A 24,912-nucleotide genomic window follows, 5' to 3' on the forward strand; every position below is an offset into this window, starting at 1 on the left:
TTAAATTTAAAATGCTGCACGTGATTCTTTTCTCAGGGGTGCTGGAATTTCTTGATGATCCAAAAAGGTGCCTAAAGGAAGAAAGGAAGAGTATCTCCTGGAAGATCCCCTTCAGCCACACCTTCACTAGGAAACAGAGACACCCAGTGTAAGCCTTCCCCTACAGTCCCTCCCTCGTGGACAAAAAACATTATCTGAATTTTCCAGTAGTTACCTGAAAGAATTTCCAAGCTTTTTTTTCCCCACCCCTTTTTAAATTCCCAGGACACAAGGAAGGAAGGCCTTATCTGGAGGAGACCTTCAAAAGTGAAGCTGTGCACCAGGTTGCAGGAGTGTGAGCGATACTGGGCAAGGGCTGAGTGATATTAAGTATGTTAAAAGCCAGTTAGGATCAATACACCTGGGTTCCCATGTACTTACCACCTCACAGGCTTCTCTTTTTGACCAGCAATTCCATTTACAAACCTACTCAGCAACAGTAGTCTTGTAAAGTGTACATGTAACAAGTCACAAGTTGTTCCATTTATTTGAGTAAATATCTGGTAAATAAAATCATCAGTAAACATTACAAAATTAAATACATTAAAAAAGCTTGCCAGTATACATAAAATTCACAAACATGTACTTCTTTTGAAAAATAAAATATGTTCAGAGCACCCTTGATATAAAATGCCTGACTAATGTCACCTACCAGTAAATGGTAGCTTATCAAACATTCTAGTTAGGACATTTTCCAGAAGGGAGCGGGCATCTCTGTTCTTGCTCTTACAAGTAAGAGAGCCCAGGTTAAGAAGTCTCCCCACTTCTCAGGGCAGAGCCATAAACAAAGGCTGTATTACTCTTTGCCTACCTTTATAGGAGAGGAATCTGCATTTGATTAAGACCACATCATTAAATGCAATACAGTACTTGCAATTCGTTTTCATATCACTGCCTTTCCTCCAGCATGAACCAACTTTTAAATGGTGATGGACATTTCTCTAGATATCACTCCAGGCCCATATTCAGTATAGGTTAGCACAGCTCCCAAGACACCATGGGTTGGAGAGGAAGTGATCTGGCAAAGCATCAAAGTCAATCAAATAACTTTTAAGTCTACAAATTAAGCCCTTAAAATTCCCAATTTTCATATGCTGCAGTCTAAACAAGGAGATATGATGAGATTCTTCACTGGGCTGCTTTAAGGGTGTTTAGAAAAATGGCAGCGTTCATTTTAGTAATCTAAATTGGTACCTTCTGGTAGCAAATTTGCAATAACCACCATTTAAATAATTTACTATAACAAACTTCTCCTTCCATCCATGTGAAACAGTATTCACAACCCACTTTAAAATTTATGTACAGACAAGCACAAGAAACTTGACATCCATGAGTTAAATGTACAACCAACTTAAGAAACGTTATCCAACTAGTTGCAAGGAGAGATCTCCTAGCTCTGTAAATTTACAAGATCTTCTGGTTCACCACATAGGCCTGCTGCCCCTCATCACTAACTCTTGGATTCTTCACTTGCTTCAGTAATCCTCAGGTGAAAGTTGAGCAGCATCCAAATTGTTGATATTTTTGATAAAAAATAATTGACACTTAAAAAAAGAACCCTTAAAACACACAAAAAAAATTCTTGAGTCAAAACTGAATAAAATCAAAAAAGTTGTGGAGAAAGACAATTATTTTAATAAAGGTCTTGTATTCAAAGTCCCATTTCCCTTGCCATGTCTTTTACAGAGTGCTATTACTTTGAGTTATTTATATACTCTTCTTTTGAGGGGGACTGAGTTTCCTCATTCCTCTTATCCGAGCTAGCAGCTCTTTGATAAATTCCTAGGAAAAAAAAAAGAAAATATGAGTCATTTTAATGATCCCATAATACCATAATCAATTTAAAAAAAAAAAAAAGTCATCGATATATTTTTATTTAAGCTTTTACTACTAAGCTGGAATTTCTCTGGCCTGATAGCTGGGAACCTTAGACACATCCTTCCCTATCCAGCAAAAGTGTGAACAGTGAGCTTTTCCTTGTGATTGTCCCGGCTCAGTTATAACCCATTTTTCAGGCTTTTACTGCACAGGACCTTATACCAGCTATTGAATAAAGCAAAACCTATGGCTGGATACAATGCAAACAGTCAAAGCAGACTTCCACAGCTTAAGACTACACAGAAATCAGCACTCTTGCCAAAAGAGGTTCTTCTCTTCCCACTCTCCATGCTGGAACTAGTATTTTGGCTGGCTATATGCTGAGCTGTACAGGAAAGCTGATCTGGCTAAAAATCTCAGCTGTTTTTTCTCTTGCCCTGCTACTTTCTAAGCTGGCTCAGCCCTCTGACCAGGCCCACCACTCAGCCTGGTCTGACTAACACTTGTGTCAGTCCAAGGCAAGGCAGGAAAAAGGAGCCAGATGTAGCGCTACTGATTTCTGATGGGTGAAACTGGTTGCAGAGCTAAGTGAATGACACTACTTTGAAAATAAATGAACAAACAAAAATCAACCCCCCTCCAAAAAAACCCACAAAAAAACCAAACCACCCCAAAAAAACCCAGCCTAGAACACAACAAAACAATTAATGGACCAGGCCTTTATTCATGGTGATATTTTCCCCAGTTTCAGCAGATTTCCTCTTTTTAAACTGTGTGAGAACAGAAGCTTACAGACATGCACCATTCCCTGAAATTCTTTTGGTATACTATTTATTGTAGGTGCATTAAAAGCTGAATGACCTCCTTAATATCACATTGGGAAAATTATGTTTATCCACAGTACTATATATACACTTACAAAAAGGTTCTTATGAAATCAGCTAGCTGTAAACATAGACTGTAATTATTCTGTTAGATGGATGTGAAAAGCCAGGCTGGACAGGGCTTTGAGCCTAGTGGATGGTATCCCAGGCCTTGGCAGTCAAACCAGATGATCTTTAAGGTCCCTTCTAACCCAAACCAATCTATGATTCTATAGAACAACTAAAAGCATGATTTCCTGGATGAATGCTTGAAGTTAAATTTCCAGTGAACAAAGTCTCCACTTAAATGACAACACAATACCTTTCAAAGAAGGTCACACTGAAACATGTATTATAAGGCGCTACACTTCACACAAGGAAGATCTGTGTAAATGTGTATTTTAACTTGAGAAATATACCAGTTTTTTTCTGGGAAACCATATTCCCAACAAACCAATTTCCTTCCCTGACAGATTATGCACATCTATAGTGAACTGCATGTACTGCTGCATCACACTTATTGTTGCATCCACACTACCTGTGGCTGCAATCAACAGCAGCAAAGGCAGAGCAGCTACACAACAGTGGGGTCTCCACTCTGAACTAAGTGAAAGCCACTTCAGGAATACATCTATGCATATCAGTATCATGTTTCCCATCTGGACAGACACCCTAATAAAATGATCAGAAAAACAGGTTTCTTAAGAAAACCCCAAATCCTCCATCCTCTTGAAGCAGTCTTATTTCACAAAGGCACAAGCCACTGCAACAATACCAGCTCTAAACTTGTGACAGTCCAGTACTCCTCCACTAAAAAAATCAGAAGAAGGAGGAAGACATGCTTACTCTAAAAATTCACAGCTTTCAACACACATTGCATTAGTTCTGTATCATATCATCACTGTAAGGACCTGTTAGATAATGCAAAACTATATGGTATGGTGCTGCTTGAAGCACATAAACACACTTCAGAATTTTTTCCTATCAAACTTATAAAGAGCCTTGCAGTACAATCATTAAAGAAATAAACTCCTAAAGTTATCTTAGAAGATTTTTACTTGGGAATAATGTCATTTATATTGCCTCTCAGTAAGTCTTTCTATTTAAAAAAAAAACAAAAAACAAAACCTATAGTTCCATCAGATTAAGACAGCTTTGGCGAAGAATGGGCTGAAGTGCAGTTCTACCCTTAGAAAAACTTTTTAAATTGTTTGTTCAAGCCACAAATACTCTACAAGAAAACACTACATCTGGAAACTCTCCAGCAGCTTCACAAGAGTAAGAGCCTTATGGGAAGGGACATCTATGGCACTCTGCAGTCATTTGGGATATCTCACCCTGCCATTCCTCTGCCCATTCCACAACTCTGCAGAGTCTGGAGCAAGTTTTGCTTAGATATGAAATGTAGCCTGGGGTCAATTGCTTTTTAATATGACATTATAGCAAGAGAGAGAAATTCTTCCCCTTATACTTTGAACAGCGTTATGACAAGTGCCTTCTTTTGGAAAACAAGATATTTGCTTGAAGTTTTCAAGCAATTTTACCACCAACTGGAAACTTCTTAATGCTGCTGAAATAAACCAAACCATAGAGTTAACCCCTTAAAGGAGATCTGAGGTAACTGCAACTATTCTTAAGGCAGAGAAAGCATTCATTTGAAGAAGTACATATAATAATTTAAAATGCTTTATGCCTCAGGAGTTACTTTTTTCCTTGAAATAAAGGTCTGAAGTACCAAAGAGTAAAACCCAGCAGGAGCATTTTGCACGTGGCAGACATTTTGCATAGTGCAGTAGCGCTGTTGTGCACTTCCCATGGACACTGAAACTGCAACACTGGTTCAGCACATTTCTGATTTAAATATCACTCTGCATCTGACACTTGCATGGGGTTGGTTGTCATTAACACAGTTGTGCTCCAGTGCTTGTGCCTTTCTTGCTTAGCAGTTCCCCAGGAAGGAAAAGAAAAAGTTCTAGAAAAGATGCACATTTTCCCTCGTGCAAGCAGAAAAGGTGACTTCATAGCATTTCAGTAAACCTTTACTTTATAACTAACCAACTCAGGTTTATGTCAGCAAAATCAATTTGGTTTTCTTAAGCCATCACTCAAAAATTGTAGTGTTGTTCCTTGTGGCCATTTGAGTCAAGACTTAATATCCACATCTGTCTCCACCTGGTACACTAAAAACATTTTACACAGAGCATTTTACTGAAATCCCCTCTAACAAGATATGCTGAAATTTAGCATCAGACAATTGAAAGCTGATCATGTACTAATCTCTGTTAAAAGCACTTCTGTAATACAGGTTGAATTATCTACCTATATATACTGATTTAATTTATGGAGTTAAAAACCAAGAATAATTCAGCTAAGGATTCAAGAACTTATTTATTATTTCTTGAAGGGCTATAACCAGGAATACACAGGCTACATGGACTTCTAATACAATAAAAATTTCATACCAACACTTTGTGCCTTAGTAAACAAAATAAATAATAAATTTCTTAAAAAGTGAAAAAATGTATGCAAACTTAGTTAAAATTCTTTTTTACAGATTTTCTGCAAGGAGGCACCTTTGTTACAAACACTGAGAATCTTGTTAATTTGTAATTCTAAATCATTGTTTCTAGAAGACACCTTTCTCATTCTAAAGGCAAATTTTAATGAGAGACCAAATCTACAGTTCATTTGTACTCATCTATATTCAGCCTTAGGCAAAAAAGTAATAAAGGCAAAAAACAAAGGTGAAATGATTATTCAGGAAAGGGGAGAAAATCACCTCTCTGCTTTGGTGGTGTGACTCATTGTTTTAATGAGGTCATTTGACAGACAGTGAATTCCAGGCTTCCTATTCAAGTCTTCCAATTAATTCTGGAGACTAATTAGACTCTGCCTCTCCAGATTTCTCTTCCTGAAACAGTACACAATGTAGTAGGACTAGTTTTTAAACTAAAATTTAGAGTTTCTAGTCCTCCTGCTTCACTAAAGCATGAAATGAGTCCTAAGTCAGCTTTCCTTCACAGCTTTACTTCCCTGTAGCCAGGTCAAAAACCAAGATTTCCTTAACTGTTTGCCCAAGGCTATTTCCTGGAGATGGCTTCAATAGTTGGATGTAAGAACTGAATTCAGCCTGAAGAACAATCCCACAGGTACTTGGGAAACAATTTAAATAACAACCTATCTTACTGCCAAACACCTTCTCTTCCACACAGGCTCAAACCCCCACAAAGCCAATTGTACAAAAAGAAGCGAACTGCTTTGGGAGAACAGGGCCAGAAGATGCCTTCTATTAGCAAGAACCAGTGCAGCATCTCTGTAGCCCCACTGAACTATGCCCTCAACATGCTCTTTCCAGTGATGACACAGCACCATCAGTGTCCAGAGCAGGAAATTTTTGCAGCAATTTCGCTTCTTGGTGAGCTCTGTATAAGGCACTACTACATACCACAAAGCTTAGTTATGGCAAAGACTTGCAGTCTAATTATTCTCCAATTCAGCAGCATTTAAACAAGCACAGCTTATTCTTGTCAAATCACCGCTTGCTCATCCATTCTGATATTGCTATGGGTATTTATAAGTTGTATTCATGAGTACTTGCAGAAATGAAAACATGCAAGCTTAATTCCCCCTCCAACACTGTAGTACAATATAGGGCAGATCTCAGCAGGCACGTAAAAAGTTTTAGTTCACTGAATTCAGTAGTCAAATGGATGAACAAGAAATCATGTTTTAGTGGAAATGCATCTGCCTGTATTGCTTTTAAACAAGCATGTTTTCCAATCTTTTTTCTCTACAGATTCTCCTATTTCACTTCACGTAATATGGACACAAAATATATTTGCTATGACTTAATAATTTACCATCCATCAGCTGCCCTGGCTTGTCCAGATGTAAGCACACAGCACTGAAGCTTTAGGACACATCTGCAGTGACTATTGCTTCTTGTGGGTATCCTATATATTGCTGCCTTGCAATTACATGGAAACAACAAATAGTAACACTAACTTGAAATAATTCATAACATATTAGGACCAAAATAAACATATGGTCCTTTAAAAGTTATGGGGTTCTGTTTCAGAAGCATAGAGCTTTCTATTCATACCTGCATAGTAAAAACATACATTGTGTCAATACATACACAAAACAGCTGTTACCTTTAAAAACCACAGCGCCTAAACCACTCTAAAAAGTTGCATCACAAGCCTTTAATTTACTCCAACTAGGAATTAAATTTAGAGATACATACAGTTAAGCAAATGCATCTTTACCTTTTTAAAAAGTGTTAAAAGCTGCTGCAATAGTCCAAGTGCTGAAGTAATTGAGTAGTCAGTAACTTAAATCTCTGCCCAAGTTCTCCAGAAAATATGCACAATTCAACATAGTTTGTTTGCAAACCACATTGACAATTATTATTAGAAGTTTCCAGAATGTAGCTTTCTTTAATGATGCAACTTCATCTCCTTTTTCTTCCATTTTGCACTAAGTGAAGAATTGTACTAACAAAATAGATTTAATCCTGCCTGAATGGGAGAGATCTCCAGCCCATTCATCTGAAGTTTTGTATATTTATATATATAAAAAAAGAAGTAAATAAACTGCAAATCTAATTTATCCAGTTCTCTTCAAACACTCATTATCCAGAGTCCTTGTGTTGCTCAGCTGCATCTTTTGGAGTCAGTAAGCATAAAAATTGCCCACTCATTGGATTTCTCTCCCAATGTAGTTTAAGAATTTCCTTGTCATTTCTCTTGCCATCATGTTCACAGTCCCACTAGTGGAAGCTCTAATTCACATCAGCCACAAATATTTCAGATTTTCTCCAATGCCAGTCTAAATGAGTGGCCTTGCTGTTAGCAACAGCAGAGGTAACAGCAATACAGATTTAGTCAGCCTTCTTCAAAATACATGCCTGAAAAAAACCTCATTGATTTCACAATCAGAACTATCTTCCTATCCTAAATAAGAGTCTATTGTGAAGTATCTAAACATCATCATCAAGATGGCAGATTATATTTAAATTTGTTATATTCATTGCTAACATTAAGATTCTCCACCATCAGATAATGGCAGAGAAGATAAGACAGAACTACAACAGCAACTCAAAGAACTTTTCCACAACTGGTGTGGGACTGTATGAAGAACTGATTGCTCTGGCACACAGATGATGCAGGAAGAGGATACTACTCCCTGCTCCTCTTCAATTATGAAATTTCAGATCCAAAATTCGATTATGGCACTGATTCAGCAGATACTAAATCATTAAGTTTGTGTACATAATGAGTCTTTACATAAAGGTCCACATTAAGCATATTTCCATACAAATTAAAACAGCCATAAATGCTACCTAAGAAAAGCTTTTAATATTTTAAAGCACATTCAACTGTCTAGCTGTATTTCCATTAGAAGAAAGGTTTTGTAACAGTTCCTCATAAGTTACTGTCAGCTATTATCTTTGGCCAAATTATTAAAGAGGTGGGGAACTCTCTCCATCTTTTAAGTGAACTGGATAGGTCAGCTTAGTCTGATGAAAAGTCAATCCAGGATACATACAAACATTCCTCAGTTTTTCCTTAACCTTTAGTCTAAATGGAAGATATTGAGAAAAAATTTAAGATACACATTTGCAGCTTTAGAGGGTTTTTATTTTTTCTTTCATAGCTGGATAAGAGCTTTGAGTTATTAAACTTTCTTCCTGCACTATTTTTCTTTCTGAATAGCAGGGACATCTAATTTTTTCCCCCAGTTAGGGATTACTACCTTTTGCAAATTGTTTAACACCTGATGATGAAACCCCCCCAGTGCACTTGACAGACTGCATTTCATTGGTCAGGAGAAATTCCATTTTCCACAAATCTTCTAAAAATCCTTTCACAAGCCAACTCACTCAATAGTTTTGAATGGTCTGCAAATATAAAAATATTGCAGATTTTCTAGACAAGGTGTTGATCCTTATATAGCAAGTTTAAGCCAACTAAAAGCATCTTCTAAGTCCACACATGGCAGGATAAAAATCACTATTTTTAAGTCACCTAAGCTAGCAGTCATGCAGTATTACTGGGCTCATCATGCCATAGATAAAGAAAAGCTGCTGTTGTAAAATAGTCCTGGGAGATGACTCATTTTTGGAAACTATCCTCACAGAACCAATTAAATTGGAAAAGGTCTCTGAGATTGAGTTCAAACCATGACCAAACACCACCTTGTCAGCTAGACCATGGCATGAAGTACCTTTCCTTGAACACCTCCACAGTGGTGAGCCCACCATCTCTTGGGCAGCCCATTCCAATATCTACCAACCCTTTTGTGAAGTAATTCTTCCTAATGTCTAACCTAAACTTCCCTGACATACCTATCACTAGGTTCCTGGGAGAAGAGGCCAACACCACCTGTCTACATCCTCCTTTCAGCTAGTTATAGAGAATGATTGGATTAAGTACCCCCTCAACTTGGCTATCTCTAGAGGTTGTCTAGGAAGATGAAAATTCTCACAGATAAGACTGAACAGATTAACTGCCTCCATCCCATCCATAAAGGACTGAAGACAGGTCACCAGTTCAGTATTAAAATCTCACCTTGATCCAGGTGCCTTAAGGGCAGACGAGGACATATGTCCAGGATTTTGTTTTCTGCAAACTGCCACACCAACTTAATTTACCAGTATGGCACAAATATTTCCTGTAGTTCTACAACCAAAGTTTCCAGCAGAACACTCATTGACATCTGTCATGTACCCTTATCAGCTCTCTGAAATTTGTCCTTGCATTATATCAAACTTCACAGCTAATAAAAATAATTTATTACATGTTTAATGAAGAAGGAAGAAGACTAATTATTTGATCTCTGCCTTCAGACAACACAGAGATAAGAGATCAGCACATGCATGACTGTTAAGCCCTTGGCAACCTGTTCCTCCCACCTAGTCATGACTCCAGCTTTCTCTTACTAGCCTGTGACAAGAGCCACATCAGGCTCCACGTGCCATATCCATCTTCACACCTATCTTAAGAAGAACCAAGGTTCAGTGGCGCTTGCTTAGAGAGGGCTGGAGAAGGCTGACAGGGTCATCTGTGGTGTAGCATTACTACAGTGAGACAGCGAAGACTTGGCATTATAGCAACTCCATAATGGGAAATGTGTGTTACCTGCTCTAGGGTAACCAATATAAAACACAAAACAAACTCTACAGATGTTATCAGATGAGTCCTTCTGGGTCAATTCTCTACTCTGTCAAAATGTTTGTACCAGCAACTGTAATAGTAATTCTGGAGAATCTTCCCAATCTACCATAGGAATCAGTAACAATGGAAAAAGCCTTGAAGAAAATCTCATGGACTGTGAAGTGCCTATTCAACTGCATCAGCAGTTCTTCCTTATAGTCTGACTATCCTTAAGCCCCACCAATTCATGTGGCTACAGCTGCAGATATTACAGAAGAATCAACCTATTTGCAGCCTTGTTTCAAAGCTAAACAGCTGGCTTCTAGTCATGCACAGCTGAAAGGTTTCTGTTGAGAGGAATCCTGTAAGCCAATCCCTCTATTAAATACTGTGCAGCAGCCACTTCTGGGAAAGAACTGACTCTATATATGGAACTAACAAACTGACCCATGACCTAGACTTTTGATTTTTACAATGAGTCCAAGGGGTTTTTTTACAATATCTACTCTTCCTAGTAAGCACACATTACTGTATGAAAAGCAGGCTATGTTGGCACTGGACACATCAACACAAGTTACACAAGTTGGAAGTTGAGTAACTAAATCCTGCCAGTACAGGTTATCCCACAATTTTGTTCAAGTCCATTCACACAACAATTGGCTGAGCTGCATATCTGCATAACAGTTCTCAGAATAAATTTTTCTGTCCTAGATACAATTAAGTTATTTCACAGTGAAGAGCACAGTCCAACATGCAAATATTTTAGCCATCTGATGAGAGTTCTATTTAGTTTTCTTATACACATGGCAGCCTTAAAAGTCAGTATAGTCAGTAAGGACACTACAGCAAACAATATTGATAGTTAAGCTGGAATGTCCAGCAGTTTCTCCACAGGGTACAATCACATTCTTACTGTAGCTAAGTGACAAACATTTTCAGGATACAAAGCTCCAAGTCTATTAGCCAGCCATTAATATTCATCTAGTTACTTTATCATAAGAATAAAAAAAGAAGTTACTTTAGCTTGAACATAACTACCATTTCCACAGGTTAATAGCGTTTAAAAAGTCTTTTACCTCTGTTGGTTTGTAGCAATCTACAAGAGTTTCCTAGAAGCAAAATATGAAAGTGTCAGTATCCATACAGAGTAATTGTGAACATAAACAAGTCATGGTATGAAACCTGGAAAGGGAGGGGAGAAAGAAAAGGAACAAGAACAGCAATCACTGAATGAAGATGTCACTGAAAACCCAGAGTTATACAAGTCACCTTTGCTCCCCAGGTTGATCAGAGTGATTTGTACCAGGAGAGAAATAACGGCTTCTTTCTCCAGGTAGGAAGTTACAAAATCCCTGTCTCTTGGAAAAACTGAGAAGAGGAGGAGAATCCAAGAACACTTCTCCCAGCAACAGACATGTCAAAGGCAGCTTTCTGTGAGGACATGAGAGTCTTTGCAATGCAGAAATAGAGATGTTAGCTATTCCTAGCAGGGCATTCCTAGCAGGGGGCTGCTGCAGCTAGTTTAGGCAGAAGCAGCAAAGCTATTTATGAATGCTGAGCAAACAGCCTGGGGCCATGCCCCACATCTCTGTGGCTGGCCAGTGGGCACCGGGAAGAGTGCTAAATAGGCACTAAAATGAGATGTGCTGCATCAAAGTACCACATTAGTCACCTCCCAGAAGCAAGCTGAGGGCAAGCCATGACTCTGGAACAGGTTTCCTTTTCTTAATGCATCTGGAAAGATTATAAATGGAGACATTTCCTATTGGTTTTATATATTGATTTAGAGAGAGATTTACATTAAAGCAATGATGTTTCTTTTCTTCTCCCTCTCATTCTTTCATTCACTAACTCCTACCTCATACAAGCTTCAAAGACTTAGAGAGCTGGTTTAAACTGTGTAATTTCAGCAGATAGCTTTTGAATTTCCCTGCTAATTCTAACCCTGTTCCTGACTATCTTACCCTTTATTTGAACTTTTTAATGGGTTCCAATTTCTATCTAGTATAGAGAGAATAGAGAGAAATAACTGCCAGTAGCCTAAGCACAAGGGAAGAATTCTGGTCTGTATACATATTTCTATTGTTGATTGAATCACAGAAACTATCTGGTCATCATAATTGACTCTCAGTCATGTAGCTTTTTACACATGCTTCATTTTCCTATGTTTTCTCTTCTTCCTTTTACATACTTGCACAAATTAGAATGAGGCTAATTTGCCTTAGCATATTTCCCTCTATTATCAAATTCTTTGAACTTTTATTTACTAGTGTTATCAGCTACCTTCCAAAAATTTTTTATCTAAAAGGATTTTGATTACCTTTGAACAGTCTAGTAGACTATGCTAGATTAGACCTAGGAATCTCTCCATTCTAATTCTACATTCACAGTGGATTCAATCAAACACAAGCTATTGATCCAGATGCATTACTTTAGCCACCTTCCTATTTAAAATTATAAAATAATATTACCTGTAATTTGAGAGCTCTTTCCTCTTCATTGGCTGCATCAAGAAGGTCATCAATGTCAATTTCTACCTCTGGCATTTCTTCTTCCTGAAATGCAAAAATACCCACTTAGTCAATAGAGCTATCCTTCAACTAACCCAAAAGCAGCCCAGTGATAGCACACAAACCCATCTTCCTGGAGCCAGACAAGGAAATCAATAGGGGACCATGGCTTGATTTCTTGCTCCAGGCCAGCATCAGGCCAAGCCCCAGCCGCACAGGAGGTGACAGCTCTTAAGCAATCCTTTGCTCACAGTCAGGACGTGTTACTAACTCATGGCCAGCAGGACAAGTCATGCTATTCTCACAGTACTGGGCAAGAGGATGAAGAAGATAAAGTAGAAGAAAGTAGATAACTGCAGCAAGCCACAAAATTGTTTTGAAAGCATTTTTGACTGCTTTGGACTGGTTTTTTTGGTAACACTGTGGAATATCTCCCTTGTGTAAAAAGTTTGCTTACAAGGATGACATACATGCTGCATCAGAAGAACTCAGATTTTCAGTACCTGCAGTGAAGCACAAAGTCTAAGGCATAGAGTATTTTAGAGAACTTTTCTGAAACCTCCTACACCCACACACTTGTCTCTTTGCATCACCAACACATCAGATGCCTTGTTCCCCGAGTCAAATCAGTGGTTCATATATTTTGAAGGACCCCTGACCTCCAGAATCTCCATGAGAATTCATCATCCACAGATACCACCATTTATTGCATTTTCACTTATGCAAAAAACATTCTGCTGGCCTTTTTATACATTTTCTCACCAAAATTAAGCAGCTCCCTGCTGCACATACAAAACTCAGGTCTCAGCCACTCTGCCACACCAAGTCCAGCCTTGACAGAGGCCTCAGCTCCTCTGTTGCCCCTCCTCCATCTAAGCCAACACATGGGCACTGCAAGACTCTCCTCTCCCACAAGTACACTGCCATCAATCAACTCACTGGTGCGGCATCACTCTGGCACCTACCTAATGAAAGCAGGGACCTGAAAGCCTCCAAAGGGGAGGGTGGATTTAAGAGTCAGGATGAAGCAAAACGATCACAGCAGCTGCTGCATTCTTGTGCCTCACCAACACTTTTCAAGAGCCTTTAAAAATGCATTTTAACAAAAATGGGGTGTTTTCTAGCAAATTGCAGAATTTTCAACAATTGTGAAATAATTTAACAGCTCCAACAGCAACTGCCTCAGGTAATACCAAAATTATTTTTCTACTGGGTAAAAGACAGTGCAAACACTAGCAATGAAAATAAGTTAGTTCAAGTCAATCTAAGCAAAGTTAAGCATCAAAGCGGCAAACAAGTAACTGTATCAAATTCAAGCAAAAATGCTAACTGTTCAACAGCTCTTAGTGTGAGGAGGAAAGACAGAATTTGGATGATTAAGTTTCTCATTCCCCATCTCTGAAGGAAAGTGTGCAGGGACACTACAGTGCAGTCATGCAGGCAGTTAGACCCAATGAACAAAAATACACAAAGCACACCCTTTTCCCAATCAGTCTGGTCGGAAAGGAAGCATGGACACTTGCTGAGATGAAGTAAACATACCAATTACTATAGCACAATCTGGCAATATGGGAGTTTCTAATCCAATGCAACAGATTCACTAGTAATTTAAACAAAAGGAAGATAAGTCTTCCATAAGCTATATATATTCAGCAAAACCCATCAGAATTGGAAAGAATAAATAATAATCCATAATAGTGGTACAGTTACTTAGTAGCTTACTATCCCAACTCTATGCTAATTCGCATATCACACCAAGAACTAGAAATTCCCCACATAGGTAGTGAACCTCCCGAATATTTTATCTAAGCAGCTCAGCCTAAATACTGTTAAGTCAGGGTGCCTGGAGTTACTGCTAATATTGTAAACTTATCAAAATACACATCCATTGAGCTGTGTAAATAGCAATTGTGCATATATCTGCATTCTGAAGTGTTGTTCAGCACACTGAATTTTTGTCAGATACACATTTTGAACTCTTCTCCCTTGGAGTGGCATTCTAGCAAACTGAAACACTGAAAAGCAGCAATGAAGGGAAATTGCCTAGAAGGTGTAAAATGCTTTTTTGTGATCACACTTCCTTGAAGTTGAATGGTCCTGTAAGGTTAGTTTTACTCTGAATGGTACCATTTGAGTGGAAGAAATCCTTGCTTCTATCCCTCTTTCCTCTTATCTTCAAATCAACTTTCTCCTACATCTTCAAGGTTCACAGTGCCATCAATTCAGAGGGCAACTGCACCAACAGTTCACTGAAACTTTGGTATAAGAGATAACACAGCTCCTGTACATCACAGAAAGTGATAGCAAAAAATAAATTACAAATATTTCTGAAACAAGGAACTATAATTGTATCTGACACAATGGCATTCAATTATGTTACATTTTCTGTAAAAGATCACATGCATCTTCTTCACTTCAAAGCAGATTTGAACTCTGATACACAACACAAATGGAGGGGGAAGCCCAAAAAGGAAACTCTCGCTCTTATTTTTGGCTGAATGAACAAACAATCAAAATACCTTTTCTCCATCTGAATTACTGTGCCTGCATGATCTAAACAGTTTTATGTTAGGCATGAAAAACATGCCCTTAGGTCAGGGGCCTGACCACTCCATAACAGCTGTAATGACAGAGGAAGAAAGACAAAGTCATGCCTTCTGTTTGACAGATTTTATTGGTGAGATTAGTCTGTCTGCTCCAATTACAATTCAACAGCTAGATACAGATTGGGCTGGGCCAAGCCTGAAAGGGTCTGAGAATAGCCAAAGGATGGCATTTTAAGGGTCTCGTTACTGTCATGAGGCTGTGCAAAAAAACAAACACTGACACCAGTTCTACTCCAGTAAGAGGGAGACAAAGTGATGCAAATAGCAGATGATGGAGGGGGCAAGAAACCACTAGCAGCATGCTGACAGGGAGCAGCCCCCAGAAAAGCTAAAATAGGGGTGTGGGGGTTCTGGATGCAAACATCTATCAACTGAAACTCTCAGGAGAGAGGAGGACGGACACTCTCCTTTTAAGCACCCTCTGCAGTCTGCATCGACAATGTAGGCAGAACATGAGCCGATTTCCTCTTAATCATTCAGAAGTCAGAAAATATCAAAGACAACTTCCATGATATTTAATGCAACTTAAATTCAACCTTGCATTGGAAAACAGCCCCATTACTCCTTAGGTTGCATGAATTCTTTACAGGCTACTGGCAAAAGACCGTGGGCACAGACACGCATTAAGCACTAAACAGCTGTAACAGTTTAAGACATTACAACCTCTCCAGCTGGGAGTGGTGAATGAAATAGAAACAGGTGAACATCTTTTAGTGAGACCAGAAAAAGGTCTTCCAAACCAGCTCCCACAGCAGCTTAAGCCAGAGCTGGATTTTGCAGTGGCATCTTGAGGAACACTTGCATACTTCAGTCTGCTGACCCTGAGGACAGCACCTCAGCAAAAGTTCAGCAAAAGCATGTCTGACATCATTCCAAGTATCTACTAATTAAACATTTATCAGAGGCTTTAAAATTTCAAGGGCAATGGTTGCTCTATGGATAACTTCCCAAGATAAATCCAACTGGCAAATTAACCTACTATCCCACACCCTCACTGTTATTCACTGTGCATCATCACATTTACAGTGCTGGGAAATAATTAAATAGGCTTGTTTAGTTTTTACTTTAGATTTTAAATCTGGAAAAGAAAGGAGAAGTTAAATGCAGCAAGAAAAGTTAAAATCATCATTTGTATAGTGAGTCTGGAAACAGCAGGAAAGGAAAACAAGAGAAAAATGCATGAAAAGGAAAGATGACCATACAATTCAGATGTATGCAAGTTTCAGATTGTATGAATCGGGGGTTTCTCTCGGAGTCCTGGAAGAGTAGCAGTGATCAAGAAGAAGATCGTAAGTGATCAACACCAAACTAGAAAATAGTCCCAGTTTTTCTGGAAATATACATTTAATATATAGAAATATTTATTTATTTTAGAACAGGCATCTGCTGGGCATCTAATAAAGGTAGCTCTAAACCAGTTCATCTGCAGAGATGGATGGCACTGCAAGACAGGGATACAAGTCTCAGGATGATAAATAAAAAACCCATAAATTACCAGGACTACAAGTCATTGCTTGCATATGTAGCCTGCTGGGATTATGAATGGATTGCACTTAGTCCAGGTAAATGAATATGACCAAATAGTAATTTTTAGGAGACACAAAAGAAAAATTTATGTGTGTCTTGTTTCAAAGCACTCAGTTGTTTTGGGGGACTTACACATGAGGGAAAAAGTGGATAAAAGTGAAAAAAAAATTAAAAAAATAGTTTAAGTGATCAAAAATTATTAATCCAGACTTAAAGAAAGCTCTTTTTTATTTAAAGCCAATCCTAGTTAAGTGCAGAGTCAAAATACACAGCTAATATAAAGCTATTTACAAGACAAAAAGACTGCTCCATCTATTGATTGGTATGAGGAAGAGAAGATTAGGAAAGGATGCTGAAGACAGCAAGATGGTAGTCCAAAGTGCCAGGGTTCATGAAATTTGCAGTAAGAACAAAAATCCTCAGTACTAAATGACAGCGTGTTTTTCTCCAGTCCTAAAATATTAAGAGCAGTAATGCCATAGCAGACATTAGGATCTAAGGGTAGACATGAAAAAAAAGCAAAACAAAATTAGCTCTCATTTCTTTTGGGCCAGGTGAAGCAGTTCATGCAACAGTGATTATCAGTTTGTACTGCTGATCACCAGTGAACACATTTAGGATGCTGCTTCCAGTATGATAAAACCTTTAGCATGCGGTTGCAAATTATTTTCTCTCCCATCAGGCACTCACCTCATTAGCAACCAGTCACTGAACGTGAAAGCTCAAAGGCAATACAGGGACTGAGGCCCCACACTCCCAAGCACATGCCATTCAGTCTTGGCTCCAACTAAGAGGCAGAAAAACCCATGTTGTACCTAATCTGTTCTAACCAGAGCAACAGCCTCTTCTACCAACAGCAAGTCCATCTTCCTCCATCACTCTTGTTTATTGAATAAAAGTGCAGAGACATTCAAGGAAAAGTTACCAGATTTCTCCACTCATTTTGAGTCAATAATCCTACTGTTTATGAATAATCATAATTTATGATGGCAGTGTGGCTCTTTAACAGAAACCTTCTCTGTGATGAGCCTGTCCTCAAGTTTGACATCACTTGGATCCAGTTAAATACACGACAAAGGAGGGACACTAAGTACACACCTATCAACAGAATGGCAAACTGCCCAGTATCTCAGTGGTGCACCAAATGCAGCTACATAACATGGTACGAAGGGCTGGACAGAAGTCAAGGACACGGTGTTTTATCTATATGGTCCAGATCTGACGTACCCTCTCCCCACAGCCAGCAGTCCACAGCCTTGTGCACACACCACTAGAGGGAGGTAACACTTTGCAAACACAAGGGCCCCTGAAGCTGCTGGTAAAGCGCGGAAAGGTCTTCTGAGCCCCGTGTACAGTTCTTGGTCTGGAGAACAAGAGTCTTTTATCCCCAAGTACACACTGCCCTCTGCTCCTGCTCTTAAAAATGTAGCCCTCCGCGTTTACTTTAATATCTTGTTTCCTGCAAAATCCTATCACTTCTGCTCCTATCTGTTTGGGTATTTGCTTCTATACCCATCCTCTTTACCCCTTCTCTGCAACCAAGGGCCAGAGAAAGGACTGCTGGAAGCAGAAAAAGGAGCAACTCAGCTCCCAGAGACCGTGATAAGGGCTCCTTGCCAAGATGAAACTGCAAGAGCCCAGCCCCTTCTAGTTCCCCACAGAGCAAGCTTGTTCACATATGACAATCTTTGAGCTTATTGCCAAACTTTAACAAGTTCAGGCACATGACAAGCACAAGTGAAAGAGGAGGGGAGTTGCTTGATTAAACTGAGAACACTTTCATAAACTGGCCACAGGCATCTCCGACACACAGCAAATCTGGTCCCTCCTAAATTTCCAAGATCACACATACCAGAGTTTCAACTCAGCTGCTGATAGTCCTTAAGCAATGTGGAAAACCACTTTTTTTCTTCCTGATTTTAGTCTCAGTATCAGAAATAACTTAAGTCTTACCTAAAAATCTTTCCAAGACATTCCAGCTCAGCTAGGCACATACTGTGAACCTCCTCAGCCTAGATTATTTCAATTTAGACAAGTCCAACATTTTAAGTGTGTTTGCTAGTTGTTAAATCAAGAGTAATGCCAAGAACAATGCTCACAGAGCTCTTCATGGAGGACTACAAACCTTGCTGTGAAGCAGAGGGGGAGCTTACCCAAGAATTTGAAAAGTCTACCAATATAGAGGACGAAACAAAGCTGCAGAAAAGGTGAGAAAGATGAACAGATGCAAACACACAGTGATGGTGTTTACATGAGCAAGCACAGCTGGACCGCAGCTTGCTCAGCCGGTGTGCACGAATTGCATGGTCCAGAAAACATAGCTGCATTAGGGCAGCTTTCAGACCAAGAGAGCAAATCCTGTTGGCAGAGCATCTATATTCAAGTGCCATAGTTTATTAACACAGCAATTAGATTTCCAGACCAAAGCTTACCCATATCCACCTGGCTCAGAGAAGAAAGAAACAGCTCTTTAAAAGCCTGTCTGCATCTGCCAATTTACCCTTTGTTGGTTAGTAGGTAAGTGGGAAAGAGCCCCAAGCTTAGACTAGGAAGTACACATAATATTACAAGGAAATGTCAACTAGGAAATTTGTTGGAGATTCATGTCTGAACCTAGGGAAGAGAGAGCACTATCAAGCTCCAAGATCTAAAGCATAACCTAACAGCATCCCAGATCCAGGCCAGTATGCAAATTCAGTGTGTTTTGCTCCCAGCTTCTTCTTTTCCCAAGAAAAAGCATAGGATTATATGTTAAAAGGATACCACCATAGTCCTTGGATAATTGAAAAAGCACGCCTATCCCACAGCCTAGTCAGCCTTCCCTGAAAGAGCACTGTTAGGAATTCTTGGCCTCCTGCATAATCATCACCATCTCCATTATCTTCTCCTGTCATACAGTTGGGAGACCAGTTTGAGCAGTATGCTCCTTACAGAAAGGGACACAAAGTTTTGATTTAATCAGTCTACATAATGACAACTTTAGAGATTTAGAGTCAAACAACAGGGATGTGCTCCCTCTGTGAGCTATGTTACCTGATATGATTTGTCAAACAGTATTTTTGCAAGTTGCCTAGAAAGAGTAAGTCAGGAGGGTCACAGATTTGTGGGGTTTGAGTCTGGGTGATGGAAAGGAGGAAGAATTCATAAAAGAATGATCTCAAGCAGGACAAACCTTATATAAGGATATCACAATAGGCAAACTGGAACACTGATCCTGTATGTTAATGTTACTTAAAAATAGAAGAAGAATAGAAGAACAGCTCCAACTTACTTAGAAATTATTACACATAAATAACATGGTGCAGAACATTTGAAAATTTCTGGGAACCCCTTAAGTATAAAGGCATCTTAATGTCCATGTACATGTCAGATACAGCTGCAACTTCAGACTTCAAGTGGAAGTGAAAAATATATTAACATGGCAATGGATATACAGTACACACAACACTTAAATTCTAGTTGTGAACCTCAATAAAGCAATTAATAACTGATATTTTTAATAACCAGGGGAAATCACCCACTCAAGCTGAGTTCTTCCATGTCATTACCCAAGCTGGCTCTTTCTTGCCTCAGTCACTGTAAACCACTGTCTTTTGTCACAAGCTGGCACTGTCATAGATCAGCTTCTCCTCTTGGCTTTCAAGCAACAGTAGAGCAGATGAAACACACAGGTGCGATTCCAATTACAAGTTCCATTCAAAGAGTCAGCCCCTCTAAAGCAGCAAATGCACCCCAAAGTTTTTACTATAAAATAGCATGCAAGTACACAAAAATGGCAACAGCACAATCCTGGCACTCAGGTGATACAAAAGGACACAAATATCTTGCACCCTTATTCCAGGTGGGATCCTTCTATGAGCAAGGAGGGATCAGGGCTTTGGGCAGAGATAAGAACATCAATCCCTCAATGCAATCCCAGTGAAAGCTCCCTTTATAGGCAAGTCTTCGTGAAAGAGGATAGGGAAAGGATATCCACATCCAGAGAGAGCACAGGTCTCCCCACCCAGCTTCCCTGAATATCTTTACCCAGCCCCTCAGAACACAAACCTTCCTTGCACTGACATTCAACAGAGTCAGCTGCTGTCATTGCAGATGCCACTGCAGTTTTGCCTTTCCTTCAATTAGAAGGTTAGAGGGCAGAAAGATGATGGCAACACACCATGATTCTCCTCAGACAAATTCCTTACAGTTGCAGGCACTAAATTTAAGTCAGCTGTTAGGTCCTATATCACAAAATGGTTAGCATAACATTTTAACCTGTATAATGAGTGACAGAAAAATAAGACACCCAACTGTGTCAAAAATTCAGCTGAAGGAGGGGAAAGGGGAAATTAAGCTAAAGCACAGTGAGACAGGTACAAGCACTGTCAAAACCCTTACTAAAGTTACTCAGAGAAGGGGAAGCAGTACCAGTTTCTCAGAACAACTCAATATATAGAAGCTGTGAAACTCTGGGTTTTCCAAATTAGAACAATGGAAAATCTGGACCACTCCCCTGCTACTGTGTTCCACTGCATGACAGACAGATGCTACCCATCACACCTAAACTGTCTTAGAGTGCCACACAGTTATGCCAACATGAAGATTCAAATAAAACATGGTACCATTTCCCAAACAACAATAGAGCAAGCAGTTGAAAAAACATTGATATATCAACTTGAAGGTAGAGTCTTATAATACTAGCAACATTCAACAGATGAAGCATCATAATTTCTGCAAGCTGTTTTAATGTAGATTTGGGCCTACCTACACCCAGGAGTGGTGGCAATGGCATTTTCAAATGAAGATCAGGGGCTCTCTTTAATCAGTAGAGCAAAGTAGTCATTAAAATTCTCATTACATTTCTGCATCAATGTGACCACTATTGTCAGAATTGCCTTTATGTTAATGTAGACGATATAAAAATGGTGACATGGTGACCTCAGTCAAATACTCTAGAGTGCCTCTGCAAAAGAAATCTTGGTTCCTTCTCTTTCCACAGTTCTCCAACCTGCTTGTTAGCAGGGCCACAAAGCTGCTATTGAAAGAATAATGAGAATTATTCTTCCAATAGCATAAGGAAAAGAGTAAGGAGAAAAACTAAGTTTTACTGAACCTTGAACTCTGCCAGCTCAGTTAAGGCCATGCTTACCTAGCAGACACACTGCCTACTGTTGGGGTCACTAGCACACTCAGCAAGTTTTCTTGCTGGAAGGAAGGCTTTCTGTGCTCTTTCAGAAGACCATGCCTCTTTATTTAGATGCCTGGGCTGGCTGCCACATTTCACTGGCTGCATTCTCCCATCAGCAGCAGGGAGGTAACTCATACAGTGTTGGATGCAGCCTGGCAACTCCATGAACAGCACTGGAGGCTTATGCAGGTGCCTTGGCCAAGAAAGATAAATAACAGATCCTTTTACTTTAAATAACAGATCCTTTTACTTTTCTTTTCCCCACTTCTGTTCAAGATTTTTTCCCTCTCAGTTTTTTTTAAATTTATTTATTCATTATTATATGGGAGCTAAGGAAGTAATTTACAAAGAATCAACAGGATTAATTTTCCCTCTAATTAACTGCTAAATGGAATTTTGTAAAGGTAAATCAAATGCACATACACACTACTTAGGGTGTTTTCTTTTTAATCAAATCAGTTTCTTGGTATCCTGTGTTTTAACAAGTTTTCAAAAGAGCCTATTATGTAGGTGACTGAAAATACTTACCCTGGGCCCTGGAGTTGCTATTTTTAGTTTGGTATTTATCTGTTGCTTGAATGGGCGACTGAAACCCTAGTCAGGGGTCACACACTTGCAGCACTGACTCTGCTCTGTCCATACACAGTAGTTCTTGTATGAGCAGCTGTTTAGGAAGCACTTGCTCAGAAACCCTGCCATAAAGCATCCAACACTGAGTAACCAAAATTGGCTCTGACTTGGAATGGAACAGCTTATAGGGATCCCTAGCTGGCCAAAAAACACAGTTTGGCATGTCTTGCTTGGTTCATGGCCCCATCATTTAAATACTTGAATCAGTTTATTTGGGAAATGGAAGCTGAAGGTCAGATACAACTTGTAATTTACTCATCTTTTACCATGTATTCCACAATTTCAGGAAAAATTGTGACAGCCCTTAAAAGTCAGATAGTTTTGACTGTGACACTGATGCAACTTCCCAGTACAACAGAAACATGGCCACTTCCCCATAATATGCAAAATACCTCTTTGCGCTTTCCTCTCCTGGCTGGGAAATTCTTACCTACTCTCCAAGGAAGAGTCATCATGATATCAATGCAGATGCTTCTGTTAAGTTAGAAAAAGCCAGCTTTACTCAACATTTCTCTGCAGACAAAATAGGCCAAGCCAGTAAGAAAAAAGCAAAGAAAGCTCCATTTCTTTACCACTTCACAATTTAATAAATGTCTCATCTGAAAATTTTGTATCACTGAAAGACAGAAAACAAGTGGAAGGTGAACATGTAAGTTCAGACTATATTCTATGTCATCGTAATGTTTTATTAATTCCTTTCAAGATGGGGATTTTCAATGGAATCATTCACATCTTTCTTGCACTGAAGTGTTATCTTCCCAGCTGGTTTGTTAACTGGGATTTCCAACATGCAGCACCACCCCTCCTTCACACATTTCTCAACCTGACATCTGTGCTCATGGGTTCTGTGTCACGTCATTTTTAACTTGTTTTAGTCAATATCTAATTGCCAGCAAGCTTTGAACCACTCTCTTTCTTTCCAAAATCCTTTTATTATATCCAAATGCAGCATGCTTGAAAGGAATTTTAGTTACCATTTTAGGATATCTCCATTTAAAAGCTCTCAGGAGTCTGTCAAAATGCCTTGCCATTCATTTGGTTTCAAGTATACACATTCACACTTTCCTGAGAGTCTCCAAAAAATGGGTTGTAAGGAGACACTATTTCCACATCAAGAGCACATCCTGGCCACCAGAGCACAAATGCAAGAGAAGAATTCACTGTGAAGAAGTCCAAAGCCCAAGTAAAACAAAAGCTTCCAGCAAATCCTTCTGACTCCCAGCTACTCCCACATTCTTGTACCCGTTTCACTATGAAGCCCCCTATGGGGACATTTACCCACACCAAGAGTAACCTCTGTTTGCTGCCAAAGAACTGCACTCCAAACAGCCAGCAAATCATATACATTATGTTATAATATATAATATAATTATAAATGCCATCTTGAAAATGCAGACTGAGCAAGTGTCCCTTGGCAGAGCCTGCCGATGATCTGCAACAACTGTTTTAAGAACAGATATCAGCCTAACTGCCTTCCAAAAAAGCCCGTAGCACCAGGAACTCCCATTTCAGCTCCCTTGGCCCCTAAAAACAATACACTTTTTTCAACTAAACTCTCACTTTGCTGTGGTCAGCCTAAAATTTATTTTCCTCTGCTGCTTCAAATTCACAATAAGATTTATCTTTCTTAAGCAGATGTCAAATATATGTGAAAATATTTGCCTCCATTTTTCAGAGAGACACAAACATGCAAAGTCAGGAGTTGTCAGCAATCTCTAATCATATGCATTGTTGGAAATTGTCACAGGCTGAAGAAACAGTGTTTTTCTTCCAAGTGGTATTCCAAAAGAAGTTATGATGACATGCATATATATATATATATATTAAGAAATAAAAACTTTTTAGTTCCATAACCATAGCCTGAGAAGTAATTTAAAGCATACAGAAGGAGAAAAGTATAATGTAAGGCAAGATATTTGTTGTTTTGGTTTTGTATGAAAGTAGAAAACTGAAGTAATCCCTGAAGCTTCTAATTTACTTTCAGCTTTACTTTTTAAATGCTAAAGAGCCTATCATCTTCCACAACATACTCTCTTGCCAGCAGCAAACATGTGACAGACCTTTTCATACTGGATAATGAAAAATTGTGGTGAGGTACATGATCATGACAGTGTAAGCAAGCCCAAAACAGAATGGGGCCAAAGCACTGAGATGTACCTCTGCTTCTCAGATACACAAACAGGCAGTATTTTCCAGTACAACCATAAAAATTCCAGATGCTCATGCAACAGCTGCTAGTCCTCACAAATAACTGTAGCAGAAAGATGATGCAGGCAAACAAAGCAAGTCCAGGACTGATGAAGGCCTTTAAAATAGATGAATTTGCAAAATGGCAAAAGCAAAACAGAGAAATTGCAATTGGACTGAACTGAAGAGAGAGAACTCCAACAAGCTGCTAAAGGGTGAGCACTTATTCCCCCCCCCCCTTGCTTCATGGGAGTACCGCTCCCATGAATGTGCTAAAGAAAACAACTGCTTAAATTGTATCCTCAGACTGAACTGCAGCTCCGGGAAAAGACTACTTTTTTTAAAGCTGTATCAAGCCTAGACCTTCATTTCCAGGTTTGGAGCCCTAGCAGAGGGACTATAACC

The 24,912-nt window shown here is 39.2% G+C and overlaps 1 protein-coding gene across 2 annotated transcripts in view; it reads right to left on the minus strand.

Moving 5' to 3' along the window:
• Positions 1–494: 494 nt before the first annotated feature.
• PPP1R14C (protein phosphatase 1 regulatory inhibitor subunit 14C) overlaps positions 495–24,912 on the minus strand; it is a 52,070-nt gene continuing 27,652 nt past the window's right edge. The window contains exons 2-4 of one of the 2 annotated variants that reach the window (XM_033512765.1): positions 12,349–12,432; positions 10,954–10,986; positions 495–1,821 (exon numbers count right to left, since the gene is read on the minus strand). In XM_033512765.1, coding sequence (XP_033368656.1) covers positions 1,747–1,821; positions 10,954–10,986; positions 12,349–12,432 — 192 coding nt within the window. In that variant the 3' untranslated portion in view covers positions 495–1,746. The remainder of the gene's footprint in view (positions 1,822–10,953; positions 10,987–12,348; positions 12,433–24,912) is intronic. The other variant, XM_033512766.1, reaches the window with a different exon arrangement.

Source organism: Parus major, chromosome 3 (genome assembly GCF_001522545.3).
Source record: "Parus major isolate Abel chromosome 3, Parus_major1.1, whole genome shotgun sequence".
Classification (NCBI taxonomy): Eukaryota; Metazoa; Chordata; class Aves; order Passeriformes; family Paridae; genus Parus; species Parus major.